The sequence below is a fragment of the Mastacembelus armatus genome, chromosome 12 (assembly GCF_900324485.2).
Source record: "Mastacembelus armatus chromosome 12, fMasArm1.2, whole genome shotgun sequence".
NCBI lineage: Eukaryota > Metazoa > Chordata > Actinopteri > Synbranchiformes > Mastacembelidae > Mastacembelus > Mastacembelus armatus.
The window spans coordinates 20,345,791-20,359,924 of NC_046644.1; the positions used below are offsets into that span (position 1 = coordinate 20,345,791).

Here is a 14,134-nt window from a genome sequence, read left to right on the forward strand (position 1 = left end):
GGAGTGGTGTGCTGCCTGCGCATGCGCCGGGGCTGTCACGACTCCGAGGCTGCAGCAGCTGCGAACATGGCGATGCGGGCGCTCAGAGGGATGGTCAACGGGGCCATGAGCGAGCTGTCCTCGGCCGTGAGCGGGAACAGACCGGCGGCCGCCGCTCCGCCGTCCGCCGCCGCCGCCCGGGAGCATGTGATGGCCGTGAGCCGGGATTACATCTCGCAGCCCCGCCTCAGTGAGTGCCCCGTGTGCGATAACAGCGGCGGTCAGGTAGGCTCCCCCGGCTCAGGTAGGACTGACTGCAAAGACTGGAGCTTGTCTCATCCCTTAGGGGCTGACTGGGCCTGCTCCGGTCTGCAGGGTCCTCCCGGTCCCGGACCCGCAGCTGCTTCAGGCGTTCGTCGTCAAATTCACAGGCCACAGATTCTCAGAGGCCAATGTCTGTGAAATTACACACAACAAAACCAATGTACACTTCAAGTACTTTATTACTATGTAAGTGCAGTTCTGAGGTACTACAGGTGTTTGAGGTATTTCATTCTCCTTTAAACTGCTCTAGGTCAGATATACTGCATTTACCTGACAGCTGTTATTACTGGACATTTGTCCTCTGACCCCTGAGGAGGGTTCACTTCACTGAATATCTGTAAAGTGCAGTATTTCATAGAAAGCTCTGTAAAGTACATGACCCACAGTCAGAAACAGTATATTAATACATATAAGTACATTTGGCTTCCAGTGAGTCAGTACTTTTACTTGAATATTTACCTGCAGTATTTTTATATTGTTGTGTTGGTCGTACATTTGTAGACTGACATGTGGGAACATGTGGCATCTTCCAGGCTTTTAGGACATTTTATAGCCTAAATGACGAATCAATACCAAATCAATAATGAACCAATAAGAATAGCTGCAGCCTGCTCTGACATGAGGCTGCTGAGTGTCTGGGCGTCAGCTGGATAAAAGCTGAGGCCATAAATGCTGACGCTGGTAATGATGGTCAGTTTTCTGTCGATGGATCCAGCTGCACCTTTGGGTGCACTGACTCAATGATCTGCAGCAGGACTGGGTCAGCCTGGGTCAGTCCACCTGTGCACACCTGTGTTTTCTGCCTCCTCAGCCTATAAGACGGTGTCTGGAGTCAACGGGCCGCTGGTGATTCTGGACCAGGTGAAGGTAAGTCCTCACAGTTTCGATTTGCTGGTTCTGGATTAATAACTTTTCTAACCCACGGGCTCACGTCGGACCCTCACGTGTCATAGTTTCACCTGTTGAGCTTTAAATGCTTTAACAATAATCAATAATAATAATCGTCCAGGTTTGTCCTGTCACTGACGCTCCTGTTCCTGCTGCTCCGACAGTTTCCCAGATACGCAGAGATCGTCCATCTCACGCTGCCTGACGGGACCAGGAGGAGCGGGCAGGTGCTGGAGGTGACGGGCTCCAAAGCTGTGGTGCAGGTACTGTGTGTGTGTGTGTGTGTGTGTGTGTGTGTGTGTGTGTGTGTGTGTAAGGACCCGGATGCTTCACCTGTGGACCCTGTCACATGTAAAAGGCCCCGACCCTGTGATTGGTCAGTTTGAGTCGACTCTTTTTCCCAGTTTTTTCCCGTCACATGTGCATTTTTCTCATCTTGCACCTGTTTGTTTTGTGTTTAGTTGTCCTCCATCTTTGTTGTTTTCTTCCTCCTCTCTGTGGTGTTTTTTTTTGTTTGGACTTGTTACGCCTCTATTTTCTCTTGTTCTGTGGCTTTTTAGAAACTTTTTGGTCATGTGATCGACCCCCAGGTTCAAAGGTTAACACCCCTCACTGCTCTCTGGTCTGGGGGCCTCTGTTCACATTTGTTTATTTGTGAGTGCAGTAAGTAGGAACCCATCTCCAGTCAATGCGATCACCTGTCTGGGCTCTGCCCTCTGCAGGTGTTCGAGGGTACTGCAGGTATCGATGCCAAGAAGACGAGCTGTGAGTTTACGGGGGACATTTTACGGACGCCTGTGTCTGAGGACATGCTGGGTACGACTCTGATGGTTATTCATGTGGATGTGTTGGAGGGTCTGTGGTGGCTTTATATCCTATGACGTGTGTGTGTGTGTGTGTGTGTGTGTGTGTGCAGGTCGTGTGTTTAATGGCTCTGGTAAACCCATCGACAGAGGCCCGGCGGTCCTGGCTGAGGACTTCTTGGACATCATGGGTACGTGGACTCCATCCATCCATCCAGACTTCGTGAACATGAAGCAGTGAGGCTGACGTTTGCTCAAATCATCTGCCCTTTATTTTCTCAATGAACTGATAAATACCTGTATCTGTGCAATATGAGACAATAGGACTCCAGATCCCCAGGTTCTTTATCACAGCAAATCCGCCGTGTTTGGCAGCTCTGCTTGGAGAAGAGTTGGATTCTGCTTCAACTGGAAACTGTTCAGTTACAGTTTTTGATGCCAAAAACCGAAAACTAGATGAGTTTTCTTCCATTAAAAATGAAGAACTATCATTTTAAAGGCAAACACAGAACATGTAAATACATTAGTATGAAATCTACACATTTGCTTTTGAAATATACAAAGAGAAAAGTACCAGGTGTTTCTGTGCAGGCGGGGGCTGTTCTTCACCTCGATCTATGAGGCTCTAGTGGTTTCAGCTTTTAGCAGAACGAGAACGATGTTCACACACTCACTTTCCTCCACACACTCATGATGCTAATGACTGTTCTGGAGGCCTGTGGTGGAACAACACGTCATGAACATGCTGATGTTGGTGTTTACTGCCTTTTGTTGTTGACTTGTGTATCACAGGCCAACCTATAAACCCTCAGTGCCGGATCTACCCTGAGGAGATGATCCAGACCGGAATATCTGCCATCGATGGCATGAACAGCATCGCCCGCGGGCAGAAAATCCCCATCTTCTCTGCTGCAGGGCTGCCACACAACGAGGTGCCCACACTGCAACTGTCGGACACACGGACGAGTTTAAAGCTTTCCAGATCCAGATGTTTCCTCTGACCCTTGTTGACCTCGTTTCTCCTCAGATCGCAGCTCAGATCTGCAGACAGGCCGGTTTGGTGAAAAAGTCCAAGGACGTGATGGACTACAGCGAGGAAAACTTCGCCATTGTGTTTGCGGCCATGGGGGTGAGAGCTTTAAATTCAGACTCTGACTAGCACATAGTGCTGGTCTGCAGGTGTGTCCAGCTGTTAAAGTGAGGCAGAAAAAGGCATCAGGCAAGTCTTTACTTCACATCTGCACTGAAGTGATTTGCTGTTCTGATCTGTCATGTGTCACCAGGTGAACATGGAGACAGCCAGGTTCTTCAAGTCTGACTTCGAGGAGAACGGCTCCATGGACAACGTCTGTCTGTTCCTCAACCTGGCCAACGACCCCACGTATGACCTTTGACCTTCCACCTTCTTTTACTTTCCTCCTGCTGATCAAAACAAGCAGAGAGTCACACAAACTGTCATGGGGAAGTTGTACGCCCACAGTTTTCACGCTTCCGCTCAAACCCCAGGACTTTGACACAGCAGCTTCAGATCTGGTGCATTTGTGGTTAAGAAGCGTAAGACGTGTGAAGTTTGTGAGTCAGTCAGAAGTTGGCAAAGGTGTTTTTATTGTTTCTAGTGCAAATCATTTAGTCACTGCCCTTTATTTTCCTGGAGATTAAAGATGTTGTAGCATTTAATGATAATAATCTTTTTAACATCAGGCCTTTAACCATTTTCTAAGAGTCACTCCTCTGATCTCAGACCAAACCACTCCTGCCTCAGAGTAGGAATGAAATGTTTCAGTGCACAGGAGCCTCAGTTTAATGTGGTGACTCCAACACATCCAGTGATTTGCATAAAGTCTTCTGGGTCTTCTTGGTGCTGAAGGAATCTGTGGAGCTGTTCGAGCTCGTGGTTTGATTTATTAAGACTGAAACTGTCAGTTTGACAAATCATCGCTGCTGTGACGCTGCATCCTGCCTGTTCATGTGATCTTGGTTTCTATGGAGACGGGACATGTTTGTTTTTGCATCAGATATCATTATGTGTAACTCCTCACCGGTTAGGACTCTGCTCTGTATGTTGTCACATGCCAGGACCCTGAGAAAGCAGGTGGGAAAAGGCTCGAAGTAGCTGAAACTCTTCTCTATTGCAGCATCGAGCGGATCATCACGCCCCGGTTGGCGCTGACGTCAGCGGAGTATCTGGCCTATCAGTGCGAGAAGCACGTCCTCGTCATCCTCACTGACATGAGCTCGTACGCCGAGGCTCTCCGAGAGGTCAGGCGGCGTTCCTCTGCGTTTGTTCTGAGAATGGCTGCGTGATGAAGGAAATGAAGTGTGCATGTGCTCACTGTGCGGCAGGTGTCTGCAGCCAGAGAGGAGGTGCCGGGCCGCAGAGGATTCCCCGGATACATGTACACGGATTTGGCCACAATCTACGAGAGAGCCGGCAGAGTCGAAGGACGCAACGGCTCCATCACCCAGATCCCCATCCTCACCATGCCCAATGACGGTGCGCACGCTCACACAAACACATGCACGCTCACGGTGCTACTGGATCCAGTGTGGTTCTTACAGCGGGTTCTTGTTTCTCCCAGACATCACTCATCCCATTCCTGACCTGACTGGTTACATCACTGAGGGACAGATCTATGTGGACAGACAGCTTCACAACAGACAGGTAACAACCAGCGTCTCTCACACACACACACACACACACACGGTCACATGATGTATGAAAGTAAAAGTTTACATTTTGCGAAACATCAGCTTCCTGTCTGGAGTCTGGGAATCACAAAGTGCCATGAGGTCCTGCCCTCAGTGTCTGAAACAATCAGTGGAAAATTTTTCACATCCATTCTGCTGATGATGTATGGAAGATGACTGATTATCCTAATCCTCATGTTCGTGACCGGTTTTCCTGAGGTTTTCCTGCAAATCAGGACCTGGTTCAGCAAGAAAAGTGCCTCCTAAAGGTGTTTAGCTGTGAAGGAAGATGATTGGACCGGTTCCATTATAATTCACCAACATTCACGTCACGCTGCCACCAAACTAAGGTGGAAATCAGCCGAGCATTTCCTGTCACAGGCTGATTGATATTCTGCTGACGAAAGAACAAAACAGAAAACCAACAACCCTGAGCGTCAGAGCCTTCGTGTGGAAACTCATTTTATCTGTGTGTGTGTCCCAACCTCCTCGTCCTCTCTCCCTCCTCTGCTCAGATCTACCCTCCCATCAACGTGCTGCCGTCGCTCTCCCGTCTGATGAAATCTGCCATCGGCGAAGGAATGACGCGCAGAGACCACTCAGACGTTTCCAACCAGCTCGTATGCGCACACACACACACACACACACACACACACACACACACCTACTTCATATTGCAAACACTGGGTCTTCTGCATCCCTCCCTAAAGATTTGTGTGTGTGTGTGTGTGTGTGTGTGTGTGTGTGTGCGTGTGTGTGTGTGTAGTATGCGTGTTATGCCATTGGGAAGGACGTCCAGGCCATGAAGGCAGTGGTGGGCGAGGAGGCTCTGACGGCTGATGACCTTCTCTATCTGGAGTTTCTGACCAAGTTTGAGAAAAACTTCATCTCCCAAGGTACCGTGGGGCACCGTGGACTCACACAGAGCAGAGAATGAATCACACGACTGGTTTTAATCAGTTTGTCCAGTGTTTGATGCCTTTTGTGCTTTGGTTCAATAAAAGAAGGTGTTTCCAGAAACACGTCTAAAACCAGCAGAGTTAAATTACTGGTGTCCGTTGTTTCTGTGTGCAGGTGCCTATGAGAACAGGACCGTGTTTGAGACGCTGGACATCGGATGGCAGCTCATGAGGATCTTCCCCAAGGAGATGCTGAAGCGCATCCCTCAGAGCACCTTAGCTGAGTTTTACCCGCGAGAAGCCAAACATTAACCGGCGCGTTCCCGTCCGCCCGCCCTGCTGCTTCCATGCGTACGTACGGTGTAGTGCTGTGCCCCTTACCACCCCGACGCTCCTGACTTCACCGTGGCCTCGTCACCACGACATTCCTGCTCGCGCGACCAGAACCGGACGGCCCACACGTGGTGTTTGTGGACAGTGTGAATGTGAAGAACGGCCTGTGGAGGAGGAGGTTCCTGAATCCATCTGTTTCACATCTGACTGGCTGATGAAGCTGCTGCACAAAGACCAAAAACACAGATACACAACCAGGACTGGGTCCAAAAACAACCGGATGATTCATCTGATCTGAGTCCACACACAGCACTGGTTTTTAGTTTCAAATGCATATCCAAACTTTATTGATCCATTTATTTATTTACACTCATCCCATTAATAATCACACTAATAATCACAATAATCTCATTGATCATCACAATAATCTCATTGATAATCTCACTAATCTCATTGATCATCTCACTAATCTCATTGATAATCACTAATCTCATTGATAATCTCACTAATATCATTGATCATCTCACTAATCTCATTGATCATCTCACTAATCTCATTGATAATCTCACTAATCTCATTGATAATCTCATTAATCTCGTTGATAATCTCACTAATATCATTGATCATCACACTAAACCATTAATAATCATACTCATCCAATTGATCATCTCACTAATCTCATTGATCATCTCACTAATCTCATTGATAATCACTAATCTCATTGATAATCTCACTAATATCATTGATCATCTCACTAATCTCATTGATCATCTCACTAATCTCATTGATAATCTCATTATTCTCGTTGATAATCTCACTAATCTCATTGATCATCACACTAAACCATTAATAATCATACTCATCCAATTGATCATCTCACTAATCTCATTGATCATCTCACTAATCCATTAATAATCACACTCATGATAGTCTCACTAATCCTCACTGTTCATTCTGTGGGTACAGGTTTTACCAGGACTCGTCTCAGTCTCGTCTTAATCTGCCTGAACACTGTAATGGTCTCACCTGGAAACAGCCGAGTGCTGGTGTGTGCAGGCCTCATCTGAAGAATGTGACGCTCACTTTGACACACACACTTTGCAGAAAGAGCCAGAAGATGAAGCTCCATCAGAGGAAGCACGTTTCATCCATCGTCCCTTCACTGCTCCGTGTCGTCGTAGCTTCTTTAGAGGATCAGTGTGTCGACCGGCAGAAGCTTAAAGTGGTGATTCCTTTGTGTTTCCTGTGAGCACGTCTAGATGTTTGTGTATGAACAGTGTTGACTGGATATATTATCAGCTCGCATGCACCGTGCATGAATGTTTCCTGTCGGTGCCTCCGGCATCATAAATAAAAGCTGCAGTGTCTCGTTATTTCGGACCAGTTGTGATGTTTCACATCAGCATCTGTAAACACACATTCCTGTGCACCAGCTTCACTATATTTAAAAAGTGTATTAATATCTGAAAGTGTGTTTGGACTTCAAAACAAACCAGGTTGTTGGACTGAATGGAAACATGCAGCTGGTCCTGCAGCCGCCAGGGTGACGTGAGGTCACCAGGCCAATGTAGGTCTCAGGTCCTTTACTGCAGTAACACAAATACCACAGAGTAAAAATATCTGAAGTACTTTATATACCGCTGAGTAGCTGACGTTAACTACCTTATATACTTCTAATTTGAAGTACTTTATATACCGCCGGGTAGCTGACGTTAACTACCTTATATACTTCTAATTTGAAGTACTTTATATACGGCTGGGTAGCTGAGGTTAACTACCTCATATACTTCTAATATGAAGTACTTTATGTAACGCTGGGTAGCTGACGTTAACTACCTTATATACTTCTAATTTGAAGTACTTTATATACCGCCGGGTAGCTGACGTTAACTACCTCATATACTTCTAATTTGAAGTACTTTATATACCGCCGGGTAGCTGACGTTAACTACCTCATATACTTCTAATTTGAAGTACTTTATGTACCGCCGGGTAGCTGACGTTAACTACCTCATATACTTCTAATTTGAAGTACTTTATGTACCGCCGGGTAGCTGACGTTAACTACCTCATATACTTCTAATTTGAAGTACTTTATGTACTGCCGGGTAGCTGACGTTAACTACCTTATATACTTCTAATTTGAAGTACTTTATGTACTGCCGGGTAGCTGACGTTAACTACCTCATATACTTCTAATTTGAAGTACTTTATATACCGCCGGGTAGCTGACGTTAACTACCTCATATACTTCTAATTTGAAGTACTTTATATACCGCCGGGTAGCTGACGGTAACTACCTCATATACTTCTAATTTGAAGTACTTTATATACCGCTGGGTAGCTGACGGTAACTACCCTATATACTTCTAATTTGAAGTACTTTATATACCGCTGGGTAGATGACGTTAACTACCTTATATACTTCTAATTTGAAGTACTTTATATACCGCTGGGTAGCTGACGTTAACTACCCTATATACTTCTAATTTGAAGTACTTTATATACCGCTGGGTAGCTGACGGTAACTACCCTATATACTTCTAATTTGAAGTACTTTATATACCGCCGGGTAGCTGACGGTAACTACCTTATATACTTCTAATTTGAAGTACTTTATATACCGCTGGGTAGATGACGTTAACTACCTTATATACTTCTAATTTGAAGTACTTTATATACCGCTGGGTAGCTGACGTTAACTACCTCATATACTTCTAATTTGAAGTACTTTATATACCGCTGGGTAGCTGACGTTAACTACCTTATGTACTTCTAATTTGAAGTACTTCATATATCGCTGGGTAGCTGACGTTGACTACCTTATATACTTCTAATTTGAAGTACTTTATATACCGCTGGGTAGCTGACGTTAACTACCTTATATACTTCTAATTTGAAGTACTTTATATACCGCTGGGTAGCTGACGTTAACTACCTTATATACTTCTAATTTGAAGTACTTCATATATCGCTGGGTAGCTGACGTTAACTACCTTATATACTTCTAATTTGAAGTACTTTCCATACTGCTGGGTAGCTGACGTTAACTACCTTATATACTTCTGATTTGAAGTACTTTATATACCGCTGGGTAGCTGACGTTAACTACCTTATATACTTCTAATTTGAAGTACTTTATATACCGCTGGGTAGCTGACGTTAACTACCTTATATACTTCTAATTTGAAGTACTTTATATACCGCTGGGTAGCTGACGGTAACTACCTCATATACTTCTGATTTGAAGTACTTTATATATCGCTGGGTAGCTGACGTTAACTACCTTATATACTTCTAATTTGAAGTACTTTATATACCGCTGGGTATCTGACGTTAACTACCTCATATACTTCTAATTTGAAGTACTTTAAGTACTCATATACTGGACTTATATGGCCTGTCACAACAGCAGGTGGCAGTGGTCGCTTCCATGTTGGTTTGTGACCCACAGTTAAAACCAAAGAAGAAGTTGGCGCCTTTGCTTCAAAGTATCAACCGGCAGGTGAGTCTCAGCAGGTGAGCGGTTTGTTTGCAGTGAAGGGTCCAGTGCGTCCCTGTCGGACCTCAGAACCAAATCCTCAAACCATCATCCAGGGAACAACTGCGGGAGTCTGTCAGCGCGGGTCAGCACGAGCTCAGGTGTTCCCAGGTGGAGTCAGGAGACCAGCAGACAGGTGCAGTGGGACGTTAGCTGTGACCCGGATGAAGTAATGAAAGGACGAGACTGGACTTTAACAAAGTGAGTCACGTTTTGTTTTTCTGTCTGTGCTGCTGGACTGTTTGGAAAAATCAATCAGGTGTCAGTGGTTCTGTCCGGGGGGGGTTGAACTCAGCAGAGCCAGTTTCTGGACTTTAAGGGTTTTAATGTTTGTAGTTAATCGGGGTCACCGACACTAAAAGCTGAAGGTCAATTGTTCAGATAAAGGTCTGACCTGATTTTATTCACTTTGAACCTGAGTGAAGGAATTTGTCTTGACCGGGTTTATACAGACGAGTGACCACAGGGGGGCGCTGTTGGTCCGTATGAGTTTAGTACCGACCTGATCCTGCGGGTTCTGCTGCTCAGCCCGGTGAGATCTTCCCCCTGTGGTCCACTAAGACAATCTGAGACTGGAGTGATTCACTTATAAAGCTGAGAAACATCTGCTACAGTTGGTCTTTCCTCAGAGCAGATTTCTGGAACATGTGATCCCAAACCCTGATCAGATCCCAAACCCTGATCAGAACCCAAACCTGCATCTGAAATCTGAGTCTGCTTCTCGGTGTGGATCTGAAATACTAGACTCTATGATTCTGTTAATGCTCCTGGACACTGACGTCTCCGTTGGGTCGAACTAAGAAAAGTTAAAAACAGAGTAAGAAGCAGCAACACACACACACACACACACACACACACACACACACACACCTGTACAGCCTGTTACAGTGGCTGGATATGAACCAATCAGTGCTAATGAAATTCATCTTGTACTATCAGTGTTTTTAATTCAGAGGGAAACAATAAAAAGATCAGATTTGTCATCGTCATGATGTTTGTCTGAAGGTTCCTCTTTCTCTGTGGGCTCATTTCACCCTGGTCTGTGCTGGTCTGTGCTGGTCTGTGCTGGTCTGTGCTGAATCAGTTTTCCTGGGGAGGAGCACCAACCTGTGGGCTGTTCCCAGGTGAGCTCACCTGCTTCAGTCCTGCGGCCTCTGTAGCTGTGGATCAGATTTGTTTCCTTTGGATCAGACGTGGAAAAAGACGATTCATCATCTCGGTGGTGGCAGGATTTCACTTCTTAAAAGCCCTCGGTCTTTATCTCCTCCTCTCCTCTATTTATCTCCTCTCCTCCTCTCCTCTCCTCCTCCTTTATATACCGCTGGGTAGCTGATGTTAACTACCTTATATACTTCTCCTCCTCTCCTCTCCTCTTGTCTCATCCTCTCCTCTCCTCTCCTCTCCTCTCCTCTCCTCTCGTCTCCTCCTCTCCCTCTCCTCTCCTCCTCTCCTCTCATCTCCTCTCCTCCTCTCCTCTCCTCTCCTCTCCTCGTCTCATCCTCTCCTCTCCTCTCCTCTCCTCTCCTCTCCTCTCCTCCTCTCCTCTCCTCTCCTCCTCTCCTCCTCTCTCCTCCTCTCCTCTCCTCTCCCTCCTCTCCTCCTCTCCTCTCCTCTCCTCTCCTCTCCTCTCCTCTCCTCCTCTCCTCTTCTCTCCTCCTCTCCTCTCCTCTCCTCCTCTCCTCTCCTCTCCTCTCCTCCTCTCCTCTCCTCTCCTCCTCTCCTCTCCTCTCCTCTCCTCTCCTCTCCTCTCCTCTCCTCTCCTCTTCTCTCCTCCTCTCCTCTCCTCTCCTCCTCTCCTCTCCTCTTGTCTCCTCCTCTCCTCTCCTCTCCTCCTCTCCTCCTGTCCTGTTGACATGAATGTGAACAGACGAGTGTGAGGAGGTGATGTTGATGTGTGGTGACAGGTATGTGGCATCTCTGTCTCTGCACTGCTGTGATTGCTCACAGTGACTGGTCCTCTGCCACAGTGGTGTGTGTGTCGCTGTGTGTGTGTCGCTGTGTGTGTGTCGCTGTGTGTGTGTGTGTGTGTGTCGCTGTGTGTGTGTCGCTGTGTGTGTGTGTGTGTCAGTGTGTGTGTGTCGCTGTGTGTGTGCGTGGACAGACACACTGCTGGCAGCTTGCAGCAGGCAGTCGGTGTCGGGCTCGGTGTCGCTGCAGGGGTCTCAAACTTTTCTTTGTGCTCTGTGGCTCCATGAGGGATCGATTGACAAACCTCTGCAGTGCGTTGGAACATTTCCCAGACCAACAAATACATGATTGTTGCTTTATTCCCTTTATTTGACGTCGTCTCCCGTCGCTGTCAGTGCAGGAGTCGACGTGCTCAAGCTGCAACAACAGACAGGAAGTGACGAATCTCTGATCTGAGGAGTTTTTTAAAGAGATTCTGTGTTTTCAGTGTCAGTGGTTCAGGGATGTCAGTGATTAGTTGGTGGTCAGTTATTTGCAGTGTATTTATAGAAGATGCTGTAGTTTCTGGTTACACCTTTAACCTTTAACCTCCTCGCCGTCCCAGCAGGAAGTGCATGTCGGCCCGGCGCTCTGTGCTCGCTGTGTGTTGGAGCATCGTTCTAACGCAGAGCTAACATCTTCATCAGCAGCAGCTGCTCTGTGTCGGACACAGCTGGTGGCGTTCGGGCCGAGCAGCTGGGCCGTCGAACGTGACTCCACTGTGACCAGCACTCGAGTGATGGACTGTACGTGACCTGCTCCGTGACCTGAGGATAGACGCGTCTCACTGCTGGCTGCGAACGTTGACCCTGCTCTGTGACACATCTGTATGAGCAGCTGCACACAAAGCTCCCCGTCATGTCCATAAGGCCTCTTATAAAACCAGTCCAACCAGTCCAACCAGTCCAACCAGTCCAACCAGTCCAACCAGTCCAACCAGTCCAACCAGTCTGCTGTGACCCGTTTGCTGCTGGACGGTTGTCGAACACGTTCGGTCTGAGAGTGGACGCTCTGCACTTTAATCAAAGTCATTGTGTCTTGTTGCATTTATAATTCAAGCAGCTGGGTGTTTGCTGCAGCTTCACCTTGCACTGAATGAAATGATTTGATATGAGCTGTGATTGATTATTGATTGTTAACACATCTGCGTCCCTGTGAGGAGACTTGGTGCAAAGAGAAGCGGCTTTAACGGGGAAACGTCGTTCAGACTGAGAGACTGTGACTGACATCAGCCCTGCACACTGTGCGATGGCTGCAGCCCCTGCTGTCTGCCAGGGCTGCATTATTTATTCTTGTTTATTTCTGGGTGTTTGTGCATTTGTTTATCTATGTGCATGTGTGCAGGGCGGAAAAGCCAACATACATGAATGTATCTGGCAACGTTCAGCCGTTGATTTGCTGCAAAAGGAACCTTTAATTAGACTCAAACCGAGACTATCTCATCTGTTTAGTAATTCAGTATCACTCTTAATTATCTGTGGCATTATCATCCAGTGTGTGTGTGTGTGTGGAGGGGGGGGGGGTCAATAGGCAGACTAAAGGGTAGATAAACACACGCTTCCTGCACAGGTCTAGAATTATTCATGAGCTGTCACAAAGTATTTCCAACCACACAACACACAAATAATTGAAATAATGATGTTAAAATACTCATGCTGGCACACACACACACACACACACACACACACACACACACACACACACACACACACACACACACACACACACACACACACACACAGGGGTAACCAGTGAGTGAAGATGGTTAACAGTTGTATAAGTTCCCACAGCCTGAAGTCTCCAGGTGTTAAAATCAGTTTATTATCAAAGACGACACACTTTGTTTGTAACTTTGTTTTTAACCTCATATCTTCCTGTTTTTAAAAAACACTTGAGCTTTATTTTCATTTTTGTGCGAAGCTTTAATGAGCCGGAGTCAAATTGAAGCTGATTGTGATTCTTCTCATCATCATGTGACTCAAAGATTTCCCTCCATGTCTTTTAGTTTCTGTTCCTCATCCGTCTGTGATGTTTGGTGGGTGGACGGACTCTGGCCTCGTCATCCTGCTGTTCTTTTGTTTTATTTCCTTTTCAGACCCCACTCTGAGAGTTTGAGCACAGAGAGCCACAGGAGGATAAATCTCTTACTGCCAATAACACATTTATGCACATGCACATTTTTCATTCGCGGGGCTGTGAGGCAGCATACGTTTAGCATTAATACAGTCATTTAAAACATCTATACCGGCGCTTTGCTTTCGCACTGTGAAGACTCACGGTTTCCCACCTCCTCGTACTGGGGTGAGGCCGGTTTGTGTTTCCTGGCCGTGCACTCCCACCGGATCCGCATCGAGCTGCAGAGGTCACGTCGGCCCGCTGTCTGGATCCAGTTACTGCGGTGATGATGGGCTGTAATGTGAGCGCTGCTTAATAAGCAAGTGCTTTTATTTTTCACTACGTGTGTTTGCATACATTCTCAGCTCTGTGTGTGTGTGTGTGTGTGTGTGTGTGGTGGTGGTGGTGGTGGAGCAGAGTCGGAGCTTTCTATCCTCCATCCATCTCCTCTCCCCTCCGGCTGTCTTTCTGGGCGCCTGGAGCAGGAAAGAATTGTTTGTTTTGACAGGCCCTGAAATCCATTTCCAGTTTCTGTCACATGCTGGATGAATCCGTTTGAACTCTCTATCTACTGTGTTTCTGCCTCATGGATTTGTTGGAGTGACAAGCAGCCCGGA

General features: G+C 46.7%; 1 protein-coding gene across 1 annotated transcript; it reads left to right on the forward strand.

Moving 5' to 3' along the window:
- Positions 1 to 21: 21 nt before the first annotated feature.
- atp6v1b2 (ATPase H+ transporting V1 subunit B2) lies at positions 22 to 7,287 on the forward strand. The gene is made up of 14 exons (XM_026297412.2): positions 22 to 229; positions 1,115 to 1,170; positions 1,356 to 1,454; positions 1,914 to 2,007; positions 2,108 to 2,185; positions 2,787 to 2,926; positions 3,022 to 3,123; positions 3,278 to 3,375; positions 4,130 to 4,253; positions 4,338 to 4,488; positions 4,574 to 4,656; positions 5,198 to 5,302; positions 5,449 to 5,578; positions 5,757 to 7,287. Exons 1-14 carry the CDS (start codon positions 22 to 24, stop codon positions 5,891 to 5,893), a joined length of 1,605 nt encoding a protein of 534 aa, XP_026153197.1. The 3' UTR covers positions 5,894 to 7,287.
- The last annotated feature ends 6,847 nt before the right edge of the window (positions 7,288 to 14,134 follow it).

Coding starts and splice junctions, on each gene's coding strand:
- atp6v1b2 (XM_026297412.2), top strand. CDS start 22: ATGCGCCGGGGCTGTCACGACTCCGAGGCTGCAGCAGCTGCGAACATG. Junction 1,171..1,355: donor TGATTCTGGACCAGGTGAAG/GTAAGTCCTCAC, acceptor CTGCTCCGACAG/TTTCCCAGATACGCAGAGAT. Junction 2,186..2,786: donor GGACTTCTTGGACATCATGG/GTACGTGGACTC, acceptor TGTGTATCACAG/GCCAACCTATAAACCCTCAG.